At 38.6% G+C, this 23,175-nt stretch overlaps 1 protein-coding gene across 1 annotated transcript in view; it reads right to left on the reverse strand.

Moving 5' to 3' along the window:
* cacna1ba (calcium channel, voltage-dependent, N type, alpha 1B subunit, a) overlaps positions 1 to 23,175 on the reverse strand; it is a 74,705-nt gene that overhangs the window by 49,805 nt on the left and 1,725 nt on the right. The window contains exons 2-7 of the mRNA XM_017306577.2: positions 21,684 to 21,789; positions 19,790 to 19,929; positions 4,538 to 4,629; positions 3,571 to 3,723; positions 2,612 to 2,799; positions 1,551 to 1,654 (exon numbers count right to left, since the gene is read on the reverse strand). Coding sequence (XP_017162066.2) covers positions 1,551 to 1,654; positions 2,612 to 2,799; positions 3,571 to 3,723; positions 4,538 to 4,629; positions 19,790 to 19,929; positions 21,684 to 21,789 — 783 coding nt within the window. The remainder of the gene's footprint in view (positions 1 to 1,550; positions 1,655 to 2,611; positions 2,800 to 3,570; positions 3,724 to 4,537; positions 4,630 to 19,789; positions 19,930 to 21,683; positions 21,790 to 23,175) is intronic.

The raw sequence follows: 23,175 nt of genomic DNA on the forward strand, positions 1-23,175 counted from the left end.
CTTCTCTGCTTTTAAAGCAAATCTCAACAAAATTAAAATAACATCCACAAAATAAAAACAAAAAATGCTTAGTCAGCAGAGATGCAATGCTTTTCAAACACTTGATCTAATTTATTAATTTGTTCCAGATTAGATTATACATTATAAATGTATAACCTTTGTAATGTATATAAAGGTTATACATTCAAAGTTTGAGTAATGGAGTAAACTTTACTTGTTTTAAATTGTTTCCTCCATAACCCAGACAAGAGGAAGCAATGCAGATGATGTTGGACAACAGATTTTACATTTGACTGCAACTACATTTTTAGATCTTACAATACACTTAATCAGTATGAATTGTATTTGATTTTAATGTGAGTTTAATGCCATGTTGATTGAACTGATGGCTTTAACTTCAAGTGTTAAGGACCTTTTCTTTGGCAAAATTAAATTCAAACCGAAAATAATTAAGTGATAAATTCTTTAAGCATTATAAACAGTTCTCAGAGGACAAAACAAATAGCTGTAATACATAAAAGAAGCTTCCTGCTAAAGAACTCAAACCTGCTAAAAATCATACTGAAGATTATGTTCATAAAACATTATCTTCATATTGTTTTACGTTAATAAAAGATAGCGTTTTATGAACATTATTAAACATTACTTTAATGTTACTTTTTATGTTCATAAGAAATCCAATTACTTTATTATGAACAGTATGAACAGCAAAGTAATGTTACATAGGACAGAACAAAAACATAGATCTATGTCTCATGTCCATGATTCAGTGCTAACAGTTCTGACACACTGTTTTCTACCTTTGTTGATTTGATAAAGGAGCAGAATGACACTGAACATCTCTGAACACCACATGCAGTCAGCCACAGCTCTCATGAATTAATCATTGAATTAACATTTCAATAAAGTCTTAATATTTTATTGGTTCTACCACATATGTGGAATTCAGCTAAATTAGTAAGTGCAAGAAAAGTGTACACCCTGGAGGAGAACGTTCTAAATGTTGGATGTCAAAAAGCTACAGATTAGTAACATTTCTAAGTGTCATCACACCTTTTTTTCTGTCCATGCTGTGATTTAGACATGTTACCTGGAGCCTATCAATCATGAGAAGATTTTGTGGAACATCAATTTCTATTTTTTGAGGAAAATATTCTGTCATGTTTATGTTGTTATGCACACAACTTAAAACAACAGTCTGCCAGTCCAAAGTCCTAATATTAGCTGATGAGCTGAATAGTGCGAAGATTGGCTTGCTACATGGGATTTCTTATAAAAGGGGATTAAAATAAAATGAATTTTGATTGGTGTAGAGGTCAAGTAGTTTGGCAAATGAAAAACAAGCAGTGCAGTGTAAGGTCTGCACTGCTCATCTGCAGATGTTATTCTTGCAGACAGTTATGCGAAAAAGCAGAGGATATGTAACTAATGTGTTTTCAACTACCTCAGTAAATGATAAGCATGTTTGGTTGAGAGTTTTTTTAAAACCTGCTTGTATTGTACAGAAGAAGAGAGCCCTCTGCTCAGGTCTGCTTGCAGTCCGTACTCACCCTGACAGCACGCCCAGCACCAGGTTGAGCATGAAGAACGACCCAATAATGATGAGAGGGATGAAGTAGAGCCAGTTCCACATGTTCCCAGAGGCATCATTGGCCTGAATACGAACACACAGACACAGAGGTTTAATGACTCGTCCATTTCATTACACTTAGAACTATTTTCTATCTGTATTTACATATATATCAACTATCCTAAAACCATGGTAGTCTATGTGTCTGTTGCTAGGGCTACGGTTAGGGCATATTCAACCTGGAAAGTCTCACACACAAAGAGGGTGGGTATTAGAAAATTTAATTGACAAATCAAAGTCTTTGGCGCTCGGACCCAGGAGGAAGATGTGGCAATGGAAACCGAGAGAATGACCCACTGTCTATGAAGATTAGTGACGCTTCCCTCCAGGGCCCAGACACTGCTGGTGGAGAGGATGCAGAAGATACAGTGATAGGTAAGAACTAACTCCATGGGTGTGTCCAGCCATCATGCTGTTCAGCAGCAAGACGGGTTCAGTGATTTGGTGAGAAATCTGTAAAAGTACCCACAAATAAAAGCAATAAACTGTCTGAAGTTGCTGGTTTGTAAATGCACAGAGACAAAACCCTTAGTCATGCCCTGTAGTCTGAAGGGATTAAAAAACATGTGCTTGATAGTATCATAAATTACATAAAATATGAATAACTTTGTTTGATTTGCTGTCAGACAAACGGAAAATAAGTATGTGTGATTTTATATAAAGTATGTAACTGTCAAAGATATACAGGCTTTCCTGTAGAAACCTGCTAGGAAAATGGATACTGCAGCACCTGAGCATCATTTATAAGCGAGTTAAGCAGGAAGCAATCAATTACTAATGTAGAACATGCAACATTGAAGCTTTTTTTCTCTTTTTTGAGAGAGATTCAGGACATGAATACTATTGCTATCAGTAATTCCTATTTAATACATATTAGACTGGGATTCATTATCTGCAAATCTGTATTTGACATCAAAGACATCAAACCACACATCTGGAACTATTTATCTCAATACACATGTTTTCTGTAGTAAAACTCACATTGTACAGGATGTCCACCCATCCTTCCATGGTGATACACTGGAAAACAGTGAGAATGGCAAACAGGATGTTGTCAAAGTTTGTGATCCCAAAGTTAGGTCCAAGCCAGTACTCTTCACAGATATTCCCTTTGCCACAGGTCCTTGCTGGAGGTTCAGGTCCACAAGGGAAATCTGCCACCTGCTCTTCTACAACCATAAACACACACACATTTATACACAGTTAAACACACCAAAGAAAAAAAGTCCAGATTTTCACATTGGGTCTGAAGTAACACTTTGTATGAAGGGGGGTGAATAAGACCGATATGACACTGTCATAAACATGACATAACACATGTCATGAACATAAATAAGCCGTCATGAATATTTATGACTGTTGTCATAAAGCGTCATTCGGTAAATTTTGACACTTTTAATACAAAGTTGACATTATTCAAAATGTCTTTGTTATGACAACTTGACATTAACCAATAAATCATTACTGATTTAAATTTGCTATAAAAGTATTACTGATTGCACTTTAAAAATTAGGTAACTTTATTTTATTAAAGGTAAAGTTTAAACAGTAATGATTTCTTAATGTTTATGACAGTGTCATGACAATCTTATTCACCCCCTTCGAATAAAGTGTTACCAAAGAAATTATTTGCAAATATCTTGCAGTTTTGAGGCAGATCAACTTATGATGACTAAAAAGCTGACAAATTCAAAACACAGATCTTTTGGGATATTATCTGTCTGCAGGTCCCACAATCCATCAAATGTGACTCACTGATATGTATAAGAAGTGTAGAGCCTTTAAACAAACAAGTATTATATCTGGAAACGCTACAGATCAAAATATGTCAAGTAGAAAATCTGTCACTTTTAACACTTAAAAAAATTCTCCTTTCAAACTGATAAGTGTTCAAGAGTCATGAATTTAGATGAAACCCTATTTGTGTTGATCTTGTTTACTTGTTCCATTCTTGAAACATGTTCGATGAAATTTGCCAATGTAGAAGTCCAGGCCGATGATGGCAAACATGAGAATGGCGAAGAAAAGCAGCATTCCGATCTGGAGCAGAGGTACCATCGCTTTCATAATGGACTTCAACACCACTTGAAGGCCTAAGAACAAATATGAGAAACACCTTAAACCAAAGCACATTCAAAGCTTAAAAAACATATTTAGAATATTTTATGCTCTAATGTCTTAAGTTGGTCGGACTTAATTTTTTCAAGGTGAATGCATAATAGGAAACAGGCTGATACAAACTAGAAATATTCTGATTTAGTTGTGGATAGTTTTACTATCTGATGAAGTTAGCCATTTATAATATCTACAAGTTGTTTAAAAATTAAGTTAAAAGCAGGAGGTGTAAGAGGCTACTACATGAATGAAGCATGAATAAAACATGACTGTTCTGTGCAAGGATCTCTCCTGCTCATATTACAGGCTGAGGCTTTCACTTACAATCCCAGGTGATGGACTATAGCTTATTAGAAATTGGCAAATAAACAAGAATGTTCAGTTTAGTGGTTAAGGTTATAAGTTAGTTCATGGTTGCAGCTATAATATGTGATCTTTTTTTAACAGAAGCAAACGATTTTTTTACTCAGCTGCAAAAATTATTTTCAAGGCAATGGAGGACACATTTTGTGAAATGAGTTGCCCTTTTGTAGGATACAGGGAAGTGCTTATGTGCTTCCATCCAACCTTTGGTGGTGGACCAGGTTGAGCAGGTCAGTATGGATGTGCTCCTGGTTTTTACCAGCGGAAAGTGCAGCTGCGCAAACTTGCTGGCTTGCACAGACGTGTTACTAGTTAAGCGTCAGAACAATATATATATATATATATATATATATATATATATGCATACAATGGCAATCTGCAATCTTTATTAGTTGTTGTCATCACCAATCTCAGTATCTGAAAACTTACTTGGAATGCCAGAGACGAGTTTGAGAGGCCGCAGGACTCTGACTGCTCTCAGTGTTCTCAGATCAAAATCAGCCCCTACAGTGGCCAGGATCCTGCAAACACAACAAACAGTCAGATTCACAACCAGATGTTTCATATTCCCCTGACTCCATAGGTTCCCCCCAAAAAATGACCGACATATTAATATTACAAAGACTGTGATACACTTGTGGAGTGGCTCTCACATTTACACCACTGCATCATAAATGATAATAAAAGAGAAGAAATAATCACCACAACAACTACATAATCATTCTTTTTGAGATTTACAAAAAACAAAAAATGGGCATTTAAATTACAGGAGACTTTGAAAGACAACATACATCAAGAACCATTTCACAAAGTTCCACCCTGAAGTGGATAAAACAGCTGATTGCACGTTGCTGCCATCAACAGAAACAGTAACCTGAGGTTAAAGTTTCCACCTAACATTGAAAAGGTGAGGATAATTCTGATAGATCTGAGATTGTGAAGCAGAGTTTTCAGAGGGTTTTTTTATGCAGTGTCATTATATGCAACATCTGATCTGATCTGATCTGATCCGGACTGTCCACGGCAGGTCCCGCCCTGACCCTGCGTTTTGTTTTTCTTTGGACTGATTAATTCTGTTTTTGTTCCCAGTGGACTCTTGCCCTCCATTCGTCGCCCCTCCGCCCACCCTGATGGGTTGTTTTATGTTTTTTTGGACTCTAGCCCCCACCCATCCAACGCCCCTCCACCCGCCCTTGTGTTTTCTCGTGTTTTTGTTTTGGGGCGTCTGGTAGCCACCCTTGAAAAAGAGGGGGGTACTGTTGTGATCTGTGTTTTTCTGTGTAGTTATTTTGAGATTTTCTGTGTTTAGTCCTGTTTCCCTGTGAGTCTCTGTCCTGTCCTCCCTGTTGATTGATCCCAGCTGTGTCTAGTTTCCTGATTACCCTTCTCGTGTATTTAAGTCCACCTGTTGTCTTTGTCTCTTGTCGGATCCTCGTGGTGTGTACTACCCCCTGTCTTTTCCGTCGCTCCCTGAGAAACCTGTTCTTTGGATTATTTAATCATTAAATCATCATCACTTTACCTGGGTCTGCCTGTGTCCTCTCTCACCTCACCAAAACCAAATCATGACGGCGTTTAACCATTCCATGGTTCTGTTCTTTGACTGCCCGTCAGCTTGTAGCACTAAAGGCTGAAACATTGTTTTGGACCAACAAAGCCTACATCTTCTATTTGTTTCACTCAATAGGTGGCAGTAAAATCCTTTTTACTTGTTCCTTGAACTTATAATTAATGTTTTCTCATCAGACTGATGTTTCATAGTAATATTACCCCATAGGTCCGTTTCCTGCACAGTGTCGTTTCTTACTTTTCCCTTGTAGCACAGTGTGATTGTGTTGGTGCAGCACCAGGCAGACTGCGGGAACGATGCATGTTATAGACCAAAGCAGACGGACAGCAAAAGGAGCAAGAGAACGAAACAGAGAGATACTTAGGGAGGGGAATCCAAGGCAGAGACCTTTTAGAGTGTTGCCATGGAAACAAAGGAGGCTAATCTCATTAGAAACTAGCAACCATAGGAGAAACACTGGAGAAGAGGGAGAACACAACACTTTCTCACAAATATCCCTTCAGCAGAGGTGGGTAGTAACTTAAAAAAACTGGACTGGTAGGAGTAGTTTTACTGCACCATACTTTGCACTTCTACTTCAGCCATGTTATTTGGATATAATGTTTCTCTTACTTGGGTACAATTTCAGGCTGCTTAGTGAAGCTCCAGCGGCTTCACTAAATAAAGGTCAAGCACATTTTGATCAAAAATGCTCCAGACAAAAACACGCCTACAGTTTATGTTCAAGTCTTGTTTGCACACAAGTTTCTTTGTTTTAACGTTATTTTGCTGAGCCTGCTGTTCTGTATGTAGGCACAGTGAATTTACACTGAATATTGTCTAACATGGTTCCTCTGAATAAAATAGTTATTTTGTAGCAATGCCATTTTATTCATTTTTTTAAACACCAGAATTTGCACATTATTTTGGTCTGTGGTCAGTTATATCATTTTCACAAATTTGATCGGTTGTTAACAACCAGTCAGTCAGTACTTGAGTATCCAACCCTATAATGCCAAACGTATCATATGTGATACTTGAGTTTTTGAGACCTCCAAATGAGCAGTGTGACATTTTTTCCCTAAAAAACCCGATGTATACAATTGGACACATATAGTGCACTGATAATCCAGGGGGTAGTAACTTTCTCACCAGAGGCCTTTCCACTGATACTACAATACTGCCATGGCAAAGGACTGGGACACGTGGTTTCAGCAGGAAAACTTTGCCAATTTTAAAAGGCTATGGTAAGAAAAAAAAATTGTTTTGGGGTGAACTATCAATAGGAACACTTACTGAGTTGATGCAATGTAAAATTACTTAGTATTTTATCATAAGTTTTTTGTAAAACCGTGTTGAAAAGTGATGTATCAAATTTGATGCAGTGGGTCAGTTAACTTGAAAAATCTGTCAATTGTCTTTTTTATTGTACTTCATGTATTTTACATCACGTCAAGCAATGTACAGTCTTTTTATATAAACTAATGACATGTTTGCATGTTCATAATTTGGTACATTTATAGCTTAAAAATAGATGTGCAACTTGCACCTTTTGCTTATTTTCATTGAAAATTGACCAATTCAAAGATAAAATAAACACTGTTTTTTGTGCCTGTGTGTTTTTTTTAGATGGCAAAGACATACACTGTTGAAAATATTCTGAATATGATTCAAGTGACATCGAGCAGCTAGGGGAGGATGAGCATGAGGATGAGGATGAGGAATGGACTCCTGCAAGGATTGAGGAACACCCAGATAGCGGAAATGATGAAGAAGAGGAAAACCCAGATAAGGATGATGCTGATGAAGCACCAGAAATCCCAAAGGACAAAACACCAAAGCAGTTGGGAAAGAGCAAAGTGAAAAGGAAGGAGTATCGCTGGAAAAAAAAAAAACAGTTTGAAGCATTGACCTTCTTGATATGCTTTCTGCACTGTACAAGTTCAGCTTCAGATCCCGAAGATGGTACATCTACATTTGGTGGCACACCATCACAGTGGCAGTAATCAATGCATGGATCCGCTACAGAACCTGGAGAAACTGCATCCCAGGCAGAAACACCTGCCCCTGCGAAGGTTTCAGGCCTCTGTTGCCACTGCACTCACAAGGGCACGAGAGGTCAGAAAGTGTGGCAGACCTTTGTCCTCTCCGGAAGCAACGCCAACCCCTCCTAGGAGGAGGAAAACCACTGAGTTGCCCCCTGATGTGAGAAAGAACGGTCTCAATCATTTCTCAACATGGGAAACCCGACAGAGATGCCAGCACTGTGTGGGCCACTTTGCCCATGTGTTCTGTGAGAAATGCAGAGTGCATTTTTGTCTGAACAAGGACAGAAACCGTTTCCAAGCCTATCATAATGCAAAATAAAAAGGTTCTGAGCCACAATACGTGTAGAAAATAACTGAAATGTTATGTTCTCGAGACTGCCACCCTGCCAGTTCCATTGGTGGATTTGTTATTGCTGCATTGTTGTAGCACTTTTCATGTTTGGAATTAACAATTTATCTGAGTTATTTGTGTTTTATTATGTTTTTGTTTGTTCAAGAAAAAATAATCTTTGAGCATTGTGACCCGATGTATCAAATATGATACAAAATGAAACTCATATATGGAAAATGATATTTGAAAAAAAATGTTTTTGTTTGTTCAGAGGGACCAATAAAGGCTCCAGTTTCAAAGAATTGGAATTTTCTGTCAGTTATTTCATGGTGTGGGCTTTACAGGGTCATTTTCTTTTGCTCTTACTTGAACTATTTTCTGGATGACTGTTTTATACTTTTGAGTAAATATACATTGAAGTAATTGGAAGCTCATCATAAATAAAACACCATCAACAGGAAAAGAAGAAATCTTAATCATTTTTACACTTAGCTATTATAATGGTTTCAGATATGACTTAATGTTGTGTGCTCTGGATAAAGGAAGACAAACTAAGGTTCTCCGTTTCATGTTTCTAACCATAGAGCTGCTAAATCTCAATGTGTGCTTCTCAGATCACTGAGCAGGCGGAAACTGTTAGAAACACTGGACAGGATGAAACAATGCTTTCTATGACACACTCACTTAGGTCCAAGCATCTGTGATCTGCTAAAGATAAATGTTATGGGTGGATCTGATGAGACTTGACTATTAACTAGTTTGTTTTCAACAGACATCCTAGCTCCAAGATTCCTGCCTCCAAAGCTACAGAAAGTCTCAGCTTATTGCATGAGTAATTATCACTACAGAAGGCAAAGAATAACTAAGCAAGTGTTACATGCAGCAGAAGCAGTCAAAGTCCTGGAAGCCATGCTAACGCTAACAGACCTTAGATATAGCAAAACAATCAGAGGTGTTATTACACCGAGAAAAAGCTGTGAAAGCGAAACCGACCATTAAAAGCATATGGTGGTGCTTTGGGTATAAAAGGGTCAGCTACAATAAAATTATTTAACACTTTCAGTTTGTCAAAAGAATGTAGAGATTTAAGCAGCAGGAGGGCACAGCAGACTGTACTGCTGATGTCAGTATGTTACCAGAACTGTGAAGACTGGCTGACTGACAGAAAACCATGGAAATGACCAATACTGAAAGCAGGCTGAAGGGTGTGGTTCATAATAACTACATTATTATATTACTGTTGTGTTTTCAGTGAGTGATACTTAGTTTGGAAAGGAATGTTTGTAAAGCAGCAGTTCCTGGTTAACCTAATAAATTCCCACTTTGTAAGACTTTGTAACATCCTGTTGGATGGAGTCTCACATCCCCTGTCAGAGATGACAGTGATCTCACAGAGAAAACTGAAAGAATAATTCAAATGTTCCTGTTTAAACCTGACCAGATGACTGTGTGGATGGTCTGAGGTCCTTCTCACTGGTGAGACAGCAGGCTGCCCAGGGCTCTAAATGTTGGAGGAAGTGCTGTTTTAAAACAAATAAAAAATTAATAATATTGTGATGCAACAAGTTAGAGGTATTTTAAACACAATCAAAACATTTACTTTCCAAAAAATGGATGCGTTTTTTTGTTTGTTTGTTTTGGGGTTTTTTTTGTATTTTGTTTTTGCTCTTGAAGTTTCTCTAATTGTGGCCCTTTATATCATTTGACCCCTCCGTTTTATCCCACATTACTGCCTCACATTTATAAGAAAAATTCCTCTTGAATCGTGACTATCTAAAAGATTAAAAGGCAAAAAAAAAATTCCAACAGCAGCACCCCAGAACTCCACAGTAAACCATTATTCACAAATAAAGAAAACATGGAGCCTTACCCAGACTGGCCCACAAGACACTGACAACTGCAGAATCCAGGAAGTGACAAAAGAAGCCAGAACAACATGCCAAGCTCAGCTAACATACAGAAAGGCAAGAGCACACTTAACATATTACATTAATCCAAAAAAAAAAAGTCTCATCAACATTTATAAACTGGGTGTGGTGTTTAGCATAAGTGCATATGAAGTTGCTGGTTCATTCAGTCCATCTATGAATAGACACAGCTCTCTCAGCTTTGCAGTCACAAGCTGCATCTTCCTACATGCCAGCTTTTGATTCCCTCCATAAAGTTTAAGCAAGGACGCGTGCAAAGATTCACTATTATTAACGAAAAGCAACACAACAAAAAGATCAAATTCCCCGTGATTCTGCCTTTCTATGTATTTTATTAGGACAAAATTAAGTACATGTGTTGGCAACAACCCAAGTAACCGACATCTACAAAGAAATTATAGTCCATAAATGTTCCCTGCAGTTTGAAGTTCATCAGTTTTTTTGTTACCTTCTGATCAAATCCTTCTGATGTCTATTTCCTGTAACCTGATTGTCTGTCCTCCCTGTCCTTATGTGATTTTGCACGTGATTCAGCATGGTTTTATTCTTGCCGGTATTATCCACATTCTTTCATGTCTTTGTGAGCCTGTTCGAGTTAAGGTTCCTACAACTCATCATCAAATGAGACTACTGTTCTCTTCTTCCACAACAAAATATGCTCTGACCAAATGAAGGATCCAGCAGACCAGAAAATGGATTTAGCAGCATTCCTTACACAAAGGTGTTTAAATCCTTCTGTGTGTCCACTGCTGCTAGAAGAAGTTGAAAACCTCAGTCCTCTTCACCACAAAACCCCGTGCTGAACCAGTTCAGTGGAGGACTCAGTCTGGACCACCTGCAGCACTGCTGTGGTCATGTGGGGTCTAGCTGTGGTCTCCACAGCCCCCTCCTCACCCAGGAGCCTAAAAGCCCAGGTTTTGCCTCAGCCCTCTGGAGCTGAAGCAGCCGGCACCCCACCATCAATTAAAATCGTAGAACAACCATCTCAGCCCATCTCAGCTCTCTGCATGATACACAGTCTCAGAATGTTTCACTGTGGCTCTACTAACTGACCTCCAGAGCAACTCAGTTCAGTTGAGTTTATTTGAACAGTGCTAATTCACAAGAAATGTCAAGGCACTTTACAAAAAAATTACAAATTCAATTCAGTTACAATTGTTACAGGATGTATGCTGTTGTACTTTGGTCTCAACCCTTCTAGTTTTGTTGTCTGAATTAACCCCAGTTTTGCAGTTGACATTGTGTTCGCCAAAAGCAAAGTTGTTTCTGGTTTTGGTTCAGTGGGTGTTGTGCAGGCTGCCTAGACAAGGCTCACAGTCATACCATTATGTCTGTGCCAAAGTACAACTGTGACTGCAGAGATAAAAGTTAACAGATGGTGTTCCTTTAAAAACCAAATATTATCTTTATTTCTTCTAACAGAACATTTTGACGAAAATATTAGAAGTAAAAAAAAAAGACAGCACACTGACCACAGGAACCAAACCACAAAACTGTTGTCAAATTGCTCTTCCATTAATAAAGGAGCATAAAACATGCCTCCATTTATGATGCAGGAAATGCTGTTGCACTCATAGAAAAAGATCTTTGGGACAAAAATGGGTTCCGTTTGGTCACCAGCAACCAAGAACATACGCTCAAAAAGTTAGTTCAATGGACTTTGTTTTGGACCGGGAGGTACATATCTTGAACAAAACCTTCTCATATAAAACACAAACAAAATAATACAGATTCTATTTGAACTGTAGAACATAATATTTTAGTTGTGTCTTCTGTAATATCAGACTGATTTTTATGAAATTTAAAGTTCACTGGACTTTTATTCTAACCCATTAGATGAGCTTAGAATTTGTCAGGAGGATCAATGCAGTTCTTAACATAATGTTAATGTATGAACCTGGACTGGTGTGTGTTGCTGGACATTTGTATAAAGTTACTTAAAGTTAGTAAATCTAGTTAATTGTAGGTGACAAATGAAATGATACAGGAGAGTTATAAAATAAAGAAGATCCCCTCTTTATCAAGCTGTCTGTTACGTTTTAAATCAGTCAAAACAAAGAATCTATCAGCCACCCTACATGGAGTGCAGCGTGGGTTGTGTTGTTGATTTTCAGCTCTCCCTTTCTTAACAAAGAAGAAACCTCCAGCAGAAGCAGAACCTGGTTTAGTGACAAGTCATGTAACTCATGACACAACTTGTCATGAGTCATGTGACAAGTTACAAGGTTATGTTGAAAGGCTCCAACACTCAGTGTGAGGACTATTGAACTGAACCAGAAAAACATGACAATGTAAAACAAAGATCCTCCATTAGATCTTTGCACAGCCTGATATCAGGAATGTTTATTTTTTAAAAGCTTCTGTTGGCTCTAGTGGCCTTTATTTGTTAGTGAATTGACAGGAAAGTAGGTAAAGAGAGAGGTGAAGACATACAGCAAAGGTCATCAGGCCTGTGACGTCCAAGTTGAGGACTCGGACGTCTGGGGTACTACCATCGCAGTACCCCAGAGTAAACTTTATTTAATCATACATAAATCTGATAGACAATTATATGTACTAGATATAAAACATGTATAACTCAGAAAAGCCCACACACAATTTTCTGTGATTGTTGCAGATTCTTAAAGTTAACAATAAATAACTGATATGGTTCTCTTCAAACCTTTGGTTTCTAATATGAAAACAGTATGAAGCTGAGGGTAGTGATCTGAAGATAATTTTAATAATATTGCACATGGACTTGGACTAATGGTAAAGTAGGTGTTCTTTATTGCTAAATTTGAAACTTAGCAACTTGCAACACAAATCGGTCCAGCTGTCACATCTAACGAACTCAGTACTTAGTGAGTCATTGCTGTTCTCTAATTGCCATAAGGCTTGAAATAGTGATTTGTTATTGTTGGTATGTGTGTTGATTCATGTTTTAGTGTATATGAATGCGGAGCTCTTTGCAGTCTCTGTGAGGATCAGCTGCCTCCCCTGACCACACTGCAGAAGCTATCAGTGTAGCGCAGCCCTGATAAGATGTCCAGACCGCTGCTGTAATGGCCTCCATCCACGGCCCAGCCCTTCAATTATGGTTATCATATGAGTCTGCTGAACACCAATTCAATAAAGGCCTGCTTGGGCTGCTCCCAACATCACACACAAACACACACACAAACTTGAAAAGCTTGGCTGGCTCACAGGCTCTGCAAATCTGTCAATATACACTCAAACACACGCACACACACATGCACACATATTCTCCCGCAGCTCATAAATGATACAGTTGAGAAAAATCTCCCTGGAACTCTCATATTGCATTGTGTATTGCATATAATAAATATTGATATTTTTTTGCATTCTATGGAACTATTACATAAAACAGGATTGTTTGAAATCTGGAAAAACCAAAGCAGTTGTTAATCTAACACTGACTTTGGTTCTGTCTGCCTGGAGAGACTCATTCTAAAACATCCGCGTTTGGCTAGTTCTGACCAGTGATAGTTTCAAAAACTAAAAGAACGACCTCCATAGAAAGGTGCACACTGTCTTGATTAGGCTGTGGTGGTACATCAGCTGGTGTGATGCCCAAGACAGAAAACAGAGTAGACCATAGAGAGGAAGCACTGGCAGCCAGATAAAAGGTTTTTATGCTGAGGAAAAACAACCGTTTAAAGATAAAACTGAATAGAGCAACTATATGTGAGCTGAGCACTAGGTTGGGGCAACCAGTTGAGAATCTGCTTTGTGGAGGGTTAAGTAAAATGGAGTTCAGTTCTATGTGAGCTAACCATTCCATTGTTTTCTCAAGCCTGCCTAAACAGTTTCATATAGCCATCACTTCCAGGCATTTCCCACACAGAAGTTACTTGAATTTAAGAGGAAACTGATTCTGCAGAAGCATGTCGCCTGCTACTTTTAAATAAGGAAGGGAGACTTGATCACAGCTTGATCACAGCTTGAGTCTGTTATTCTTTTTTTTGCAAGGGGTGGTATTATGTATTTTCCAGTGACATAGTGATATTTTATAGCATATTCAAGAGTTACCTTCAGTTATTATAAAATGCTGTAAATAACAAACATGACTTAAAAGAAATGTGTCTTAGTAATTGATGCTTTAAAATTGGGCTTCTGTCTCTTTAAGAAGTTCCTGCTCTTTCTGACACTCTGCCTTCAGGAAGTCAGCACAACATTCTTAGAAGCATCGGACTGAGAAGTAGTTTACAAGATGAGCTAAGCAGACACTCAGTTCCACCAGGTGTTTGCTAGTTGTTGCTAATGCTAGTCTGGAGGAGCTCAGTGGGGGACAGGCAGAGGAGGAGCGCTGTGTGAGGTGGAGGCTCAGGTGTAGACTGTAGCTCTGAGGAGGAGCTTTGTGGAAAAGGCGGTGCTTGGTGAGATTAAGTGTTTCTGTTCTAGTGGCGAAGGATTTCTCAAACATGCATGAAAGAATAAATGAAACACTCCAGGTGATTTTGATGAGGGAATAATATAAAATGATATAAGTTCAAAATAGTTATTACATAACACTGCCCTTTTAAGATTGACTCCTCTTTCTAGTAGTGGATGCTGTGCATTTGGAAGAATTTTTGCTGCTTTTTTTATTTTTAGACATTTGTTAGGTTGACCAACCACTTTTAGTTTGGTAATCAGCAACAAGAACAAGGTGATTTGCAACTGGTAGAAGTTGCTTCTGTATGTTTGTCTTTAACCAAATCAAAAGACGCTGCTGCGCCCTGTGCCTTCCCTTTCCATGTGTCTAGTCATGTGAAGAGATAGTAAATAAACAATTACTAATCATTCAGGCCATAAAGGCTACTTACAATAACTGAACATATGATTTAGCTAACATGTCTTAGTAAATTAGATCCTTTTTCTGTTTGCCCACAGTGACCATCATGGGTTAGTAAAGAACGTGAAAATATTGTGATATGGCTCACAGTTACATTTTCTACCCAGTACTACATCTTTGAGCTATGTCTTACCATACACATTTTGTTGTATGAGCTGCACATTGATTGGTGCAGTTGGTGGCATCATTGCCTGGCAACGAGAAGGTTCTGAGTTCAGATCAGTCTGGGCTCTTTGCATATTCTCCCCATGCATGTGTGGTTTTCTCTCTGGGTCCTCTGGCCTCCTGCCACAGTCCAAAAGGCTTGATTGGTTGGTCTAAATAAATGTGCATGGATTTTGTTGTACAGTCAGACACATTTTAAGGTTGAGAAGAAAGTAGAAAAAAAACTAAACTTTTTATAATTATTTAAGGAGTATTGTTAGATCAGATCTTTACAAGATTTGAAATACTTATTACCCCATAAAGATTAGTCAGCTTTACTGTTCTCATCAGTCATTACTGTTACTGTTATTTTGAAATGATCCTGGCAGAATACGTCTCAGCCTGATAGTTGCTTAATGCCTCTGCTCCTCTCTTCCTCCAGGGCATGCTGTCAGAAACGCCGTGTGCCTGTCAGAGGGGATTGCATTCTGTCGGCCACACCAGTTGTACATGTTGCCATTTTTGTAACTTTGTATGCTGTACAAGTCAGCAAACAGGAAGTGCAGCATGATATTCTAAAAGAATATTTAGTTGATGCAAAGTCGAATATCAACACTGCGGTGATAATTATAGTAAAATTTGTATTACTCTCAAAAATGCGTATAAGATCTAAGAGGAACAAGTACAAGGTCAAACTGTATAATGTTATATTATCAGTGGACTCTCTCTAGTTTCTTCTTCTGCTGCTAACTACTGAATTCAGGCAGATTTAAAATCAGCTGAAATGAGCTCCATATGGCCGCAGTCTGACCAGCTGCTGGCAGTCTTCTACTTTCTTTTTCATTGGCACTCTTTGATTAAATGTTCTACTGGGAAAGATCACCGACATCACTCTGCATTTCATTCACAAAGAAACACGGTTGTATTAGCGAGGGAGTCTCCGGCCTGCGATCAGGATAAACTGAGGCTTTGGATCCAAACAAGCTTCTGGACAAACAGTGGTCCTGCTTTGCTCCTGTAGTGTTTATAGTTGTTGAAATGTCACAATTTATCAAGAAAAATATGCAAAACAAAACACTCAACAGTTATTTGTTGTTGTTAATAAGTTTAATCTTTAGTTAGAGAGATTAAAGCAGTGTTTCTCAACCTTTTTTGGGCCAGCGCCCCCTAGCCTTTATCTAGGTCCCTCACCGCCCCCCCCCAAAGAATTTGTAGGCTGACTATTATTTTATTATTAATATTACTATCACTATTGTAGATGTTTTGATTTTTATGCTTGTTTCTGTATTTATCATCAAAAATAATTTCCCAGAGAACAAAAAAGTTATGGGAGTAGAAATTATTTTCACAGGCGTCTATGAAAATGCAATGAACATTCAACACTCTGATTGGAGGCCTAACAGCAGCCAATCAGAGTGGAAAAATATTCCTATTCTTTGCCATTTTCTAGTTGTTAAATATTCCACAAAATGACCAGATAAAAGATGTTCAACATGCCAGTTTAAACTTTGAACTATTTGCAAACCGACTGAGCTCTGCAACATTAAAACATGGATAGAGCTGTAACTACATTAATCATAGCTCTTCTTCTCTTCAGCGTTTGTCAGTTTCTGGTGGTGCAGCTCTGTGCTGCCTTCAGGAGAATGGGACATTAGAGTATCATCCATAAAACTTCACCCACATGGCATTTATTGTGCAAACCAGAGCTTCCAGTGGAAAAACTAAAGTTCCAGGTCCTTTTAACGCCATGCATGAGACATGAGACAGAAACATGGATTATATCTTTATATAGACCTGTCTATTGATTTATAGATTATAGTTTTACTGGACAGAAATTACAAAGAACAAATCTGGTTCTTAATCAAATCCTAATCGAAAGTGTCATGGAGTCATCAGCCTCATGACATTAATATTGACATAAAAAATAATATTGAAGAAATAAATATATCAAATCTAGTTAAAAACATAAATAAGTGATAAGTTTTATTTACTGTTAATATATATTTATTCTCAGTACTAGATATGGTCAGTGTTTGTTAGCTAACAGAAGCTAACAAACACTGAATAGAAGAAGAGCTGCCATCGATACAGTTGCAGCCAAGCATGGTTTAATGTTACACAGTACAGTTTTACCAGTTTTTGTGCATTTAAGGTGTAAAGTTTACCTTCGACCAAACGCCCCCCAAAGGCATCCCAGCGCCCCCCTTTTGTAAAAATGTCCGCCAGCGCCCCCTGCCGTCCTCTGAACGTCCCCTGGGGGCCAGTACCGCCCACGTTGAGAACCGCTTGATTAAAGTGTTCATATGTGCACATGTCCATGCAACATATTAAGTGAACTCATGGATGATTTTTATGTACATTCATTTTTCCTCATTTCATATTCAGAGGTGTTTCAACAACAACTTGAACATTGTGGTTAGCTTTTGGGAAATGTTGCTTATTTCCTTCTTGGTTGACTGAAAATATCTGTCTGCCTAAGATGTGAATAATTTTGGGCTTAGCCATAGAACTACATCAAAAGTTATGAACCATCCCATCAGCTACAGCAGCATTTATGTCAGCAGTCCAGTGTTTTAACAACCATCCATTTGGACACATAGTGTGTTATAAGGTTCTGCCAAACAGATGATAGTCAACTGTTTGTGGTCAATCTGCAGGGAAAGTAAATGTGTGCTGCTTTGAGCTCAAAGGCCAAATACACTTTGCTCTCTTATTGTAATAATGCAGATCAAAGGTTGCCGAGTACTGAATGTCTCAGAAGAGACAGACTTAGTGAGCCAGATGGGCTGAGTTGAATCAGGAGGCTCAGTGCTGACCGCCCTCAAAAGCCACTATGCTACTTTCATTATTTATTCATAAAGAAGCTGTTTCCCTGTCATCGTTATATTAATAAAGTATATCACAAACATTTCAATCAGACCTCCAGACCTGTGAAAAATAGTTTCTTAAAACAGAAACATAAAAAGCACAGATCTATACACGACTGCAGAAGCAGACATTTTTGTGGATCCTGTGTGTTTCTAACATTTCCAGTGAGTGCCTCCCTTTGTGTTCAGCTAGTGGGAATGAAAACTCAGATGACTTGCAGTGGGAGGAGCAGCAGGTATAATGAGGTGTTTGGGAATTGGCCTGCTGCTCTGCTTGTTGCAGCGAGGCTCTTGGTACAAACCCAGGATGGTCCAAATAAATCCAAAAGCATCATGTAAGACAAACTGAGTAGTTCCCTGCTGAGTCCAGCTGTCGCTCTGGGACTTTTTACAGCATAACAGTATCCTCTGCCACTGCCATCACCCCCCCCCCCCCCCCACACACGCACACACACACACACACACAGTGCTGCTCTGTCTGCTCTGTCTCTCCTCATACACAACACTACTCCTGCAGTTTTCTCATCTGGCCCCAGAGGAGGATGTCTGTTAACAACACTGAAAACACGAGAAAGCTTTACTCCTTAAAGATTAAATATTGTTAGTAAAAATAGAACATGGCATGATTTATTTCTAGGATTTCTTATCAGAAAAATAAAGAATGACAAAAAGATATTTTTCAGCGTCTATAAAATGGTATAACAGTCAGTACTGTCCATTTGTTATCTTATTTGATTGGGAAGCAACAAAAGACAGCTTAAAGCTTAAAGTGTATGTGAATTAAATATTTTTGAAGCCGTATGTGGAGTTTAAACTTAGAATCAAGGAAATTAATCCAGTACATGTAGAAATACATTTTAAAGATATGCATCAAGGGAACGGACAGCTGGGGTTATGTAAATCTACTCCAGCACCACAGAAATAAATAAATTAAATAAAATAAAATAATAATAATAATAATAATAATAATAGCCTTTAAAGTAGTACAAATGAGTGGGCAAATAGTTGAATAAAAACAGTAAAAGAAAAAAGAAATGACAATTAATAAAATTGCTTATCTAAGCTCAAACTGTATTTATTTATGTACTTATTCATTTATTGGTCATTACATTAATGCGTGCAGCTCCTAAATCACAAAGGCAGACATATTTGGTAGGTTATTGAAGCCGTCTGTATGTCAGTAATATATCTGGCCTGTTGGATGAGCTCAGAGCTCCTGGCAGCTGAGACCCTAAAGCCCACAGAGACCCAACAAGGTGATGATAGATGAGACAGAATGAGGAAAATCTGATCTCATCACAATTAATAATATTACTGCAAACTTCAGGAATAATATGAGAGATATCATGTTTTCATAAGATTTTGCTGCCCCAGTAACAACAGTTAATACCTTCAGCAACAGTGTAGTAATAACAACAATAAAATGAACCAACCATTATGAACAATAATAAAGATATTACTATGCATGGTGATCATTATAACAATGTTCATCCTCATTGTTCTGCAGTGGATAGCACTGCAAGAAGGTTCTATGTGCAGATTAGTGACTGCACAGTTCTAGTGTTTCCTGCCACGTTTGCAGGAAGCAGCTGATCCAGAGGCCTCTGACATGAACCCTGAACGCTACTCAATAACTGACAGGAATTCTCAATAACACAACGTTGTTTCCTCTGAAAAATATCAGGAATCATCATAAACTTTGAAACATATGCATCTTGATCAGTTCTGCGATGTGAGCACATTGTTTCCTCTGGAGCTCTAAACATCTAATGCAGATAATACCGTCTTATTAGGACTCAGTTTATTCAGACTGGAAGAAAACATCCTGTCATCTGGAACAGCTTGGCTTTACCAATCATTACAAAGGCAACACACACCAATACACAGAGCGAAGCTGCCCCTCCCCTCGTTAATCACTGCTGCCCATCAGCACTGTCAGTTACCAGCTGTGGAAGCCATTAGGCCAGTGCTACTTACCCTGTTAGGACCACCACAAAGTCCATTACATTCCAGCCATTACGTAGGTAGGAGCCTTTGTGAAAAGCAAAACCCAAGGCAATGATCTTGATGCCTGCCTCAAAGCAAAATATTCCAATAAAGTAGGGCTCTGTGTCATCCTGGAATGGAAACAAGAAGAATTGGAGTTAGTAAACTACAGATGATATGTTTAACAAGAGCACATTCTAGAATCTGTTTATCTTCCACTTTTAGTTGCACAAAACTCATCAGAACGTGCTATAGTTAGAAAAATGAAACATTTAACATCGTCTCAGTATTTCAGAACTTTACACAATGTCTGGGTGTTAAAATGCTGCACTAAAGCTTTTATCAACACATTCAGGTTGGGTTTTCCATGGCCTGGTAAAAACCAGCCCCTTGTTTGCTTGAGAAACAACTGTTTCCTGGAGGCATGGATTCTGTTGAGGTTTTAAATTTTACCCAATTGCTAACACTTGCCTGTGACATGTGAATCAACCAGTTTGATGCTAGAAAGCTTACCAGAAATAACCATCGTCCACTGCTAAGAGAGAAGAGCCCATCTGAATGAGGCAGCTGTTAATGTTAGATCAATATTTGGAAACGTGGCCAACATGGTTCTGGAGGTGAAATTGTTCTTCAAGCAGAGTTCAACAGGAAGGCTAGGCTAGGTTTTCATGAACACAGTATTTAGTCAGCAGGTTTTTAGCAAGATGCCTGAAGTTTGATGAAAACAGAATCATGACAGAGTGAGACAAAAACAAGCTGCTTTGCTGTTGTGGTTCCTTGAGCAGGAAGTTTTTACAGAAATGTACAAAGCAACTGCATCATCTTTCCTACAACTCTGTTTTCAAAGTTCAGGCACAGCATTAGAAAATGATTTTTTTTTTAATAATTACTTTACAACCTTAGTTTAACAAAAATATCTGTATCTCTTGCACAAAGCCTCAATATAACAGATAACATGCAGGGAACTTGTTATCTAACGTGACTCTTTAGACAATGAAATTCAGTGGTTTTATTATTAGTGACTTATATTAAGCAGACTAAAAGAAAAACTAACTCAGGAATGTACAAGTTGAACCAACAGGTTGTTGATCTGTGAGGGTCAGTGTTTGTCATGGAACCGGTTCTACACTGCTAGAAACAGGAGGAACTGGTTCTGATTAGCACCAGAACCAGTTCTAGGGAAACCTCTCATTGCCATAGAGACCAGTGGTGGCATTTTGACTTTAAAATAACAAAGTCCTCATTTAAGGTAGTAATTAATACCTTAAATAAGTATTATTAAACTTCCAGCAGTTTAATAAATGAGTCTTTGGAAAAGAAAAACATTTAAATATTGTACCAGATATTGAGTCTGAAAACCCATTAAAGCTGTCCTTTTACATCTACTTGAGAAACAGAAGCAGAAACACAGCATCCTCTCTTTTTGTCTCCACATTGTTTGCTCGTCTAAATTGTTTTGTATGAGAACTGATGGAAAGAAACAGTCTGACATCAGGCCTTTAACCCATCCTGCTGAGGGACAGTCGGTACCATCACTGTGATCCACTGTTCATCAGCTCTTTGCCTGCACAGCAGGGCTCACAGCACTAGCTTCTTTAATGGAAAGCTTTAACCAGAGGGCTGTCGGGGGGGATTAGGGTACAGCAGGGGTAACCTGACATAATGGCACACAGGGGAGATCAGAAGCAGCTCTGCAGGGTTCAGCTTCACCTGCAGCACTAAGGAGGCGGTGTGACGCTGCTGGTGAGACTAGGAATCAGGATCACTGGCAGTTAAAGAACTTGCAGACAGACACCAGGCTAACAAGACAAAACGGGGGCCTAGTCTGGATCTGGTCCACTTAGAGAAGTTTTGCATGCTGCAGTGGGAGAAGTGTAATACTCACCAAACGTTCTGACAGCGGGGTTTTGTCCAAAGCTGGCAGGTGTTGCTCCAAGGCCAGAACAATGCAGTTTGCTATGATGGTGGCCAGGATCATGTATTCGAATGGAGTGACAGTGTTAAGGATGTTTGGTGAAAGGATGAGCTAACATAACAGAGCTGGAAATGATCTCTCTGCAGCTGAAACTAAGACACATTCAACTAGCATGTCACTTTCAGTTAGCTTCTAAAAGGGAGCTTTAGGTTCAGTTTCTCACTACCAAGACATGTGAGCTAGTGTCATACTAGAAGGTAACAACAGGATGAGTCAACAGAGCAGAGCAAACAGCTGCTGTAAGAAGCAACATGTGTTCACCTGCATCACATGGCAACACCAGCGTTATTTCAGCATCCTCTCTGGATTACCAGCTGAACTATTTATATCTTGGCATTATGATGTAAATCCACTAACGTCAAAAAGCTTTTCAGGTTATAGTGACATAAAAAATATGCAAACAGATCAAGTCTTAGAATCTGGTTTTTCACAAACAGCCTTCAGTCAAAAAGCTCGTTTTATTTATGTGAATTTATGCTTGTGTTTATCAAGAATTGTCAAGATTGAGCAATCTTGACAATCTGTGCCAAAATTGTTCATCTGAACACAGATTAGTGTCAAGATGAGCAATGAGTTACAGAATCTGGAAGTTCAGTGGGAATCAGTCCAGAGGAAATCTTAGCCACCATCCTGATATCCACTGAGCAGGATGACCAAGATGCTGCGCTGCATCCCTTTGTAGGCAGTGATTCAGGTAGAAGCAGCCACAGAAACTGTTTGCAAATATGAAAATCCAAGTGAGCCAGAGAAAGATATACAATTTACATGGGAACTTGACTATAAAAAATAACAAATGAACTCTTTACTGTCAGCATTAGTTAGTAGTAGAGATATCATATGAATATTTGAAGGCACAGCAGTATCTGTCAGGAAGATGCTGTTGCTCCCTATGTAACTTTAGTAAGCTGTGTTGACTGCGCGTCACTGTATTGCTTCCCCTGATGCCTTTTGACTGGAATCCACTCTGAAGGAAGCAGCACTAACTCAATGTTTTGCTCGGTCTGGTAAAAGTTGTGCCAATATGAAAACCTCTCCTCTGCACTGACTGGTCATGAATGTTACATCACTGAACCAGAATGCAATGTGAACCCAAAGCAATGGTGGACACTATAGTTCAAAATTAGAAGGGCACTTCTAACTTATAATAGCACACAAACAAGGCTAAAGTATTCTCTCCTACTACCAATCTGACCGCATTGTCTTTAATCTTAGAGCCTTGATATGGAAAACGCAGAAAGTTAAACTCTAACCTTGGATGCATCAGTGCTAAATATCTGCATGTTGTGATTGGTCCCTTAAGATCCACATCCTCAATAAAAATCCATCAAAAGTCCTTCCATTGTGTTCAATTCCTCATTTCACAAGGGGGAGTTATAATGTCAGATGGGGCTGGGGTTGTTTA

Source organism: Poecilia reticulata, chromosome 9 (genome assembly GCF_904066995.2).
Source record: "Poecilia reticulata chromosome 9, P_reticulata-male-v2, whole genome shotgun sequence".
NCBI classification, from domain to species: Eukaryota; Metazoa; Chordata; class Actinopteri; order Cyprinodontiformes; family Poeciliidae; genus Poecilia; species Poecilia reticulata.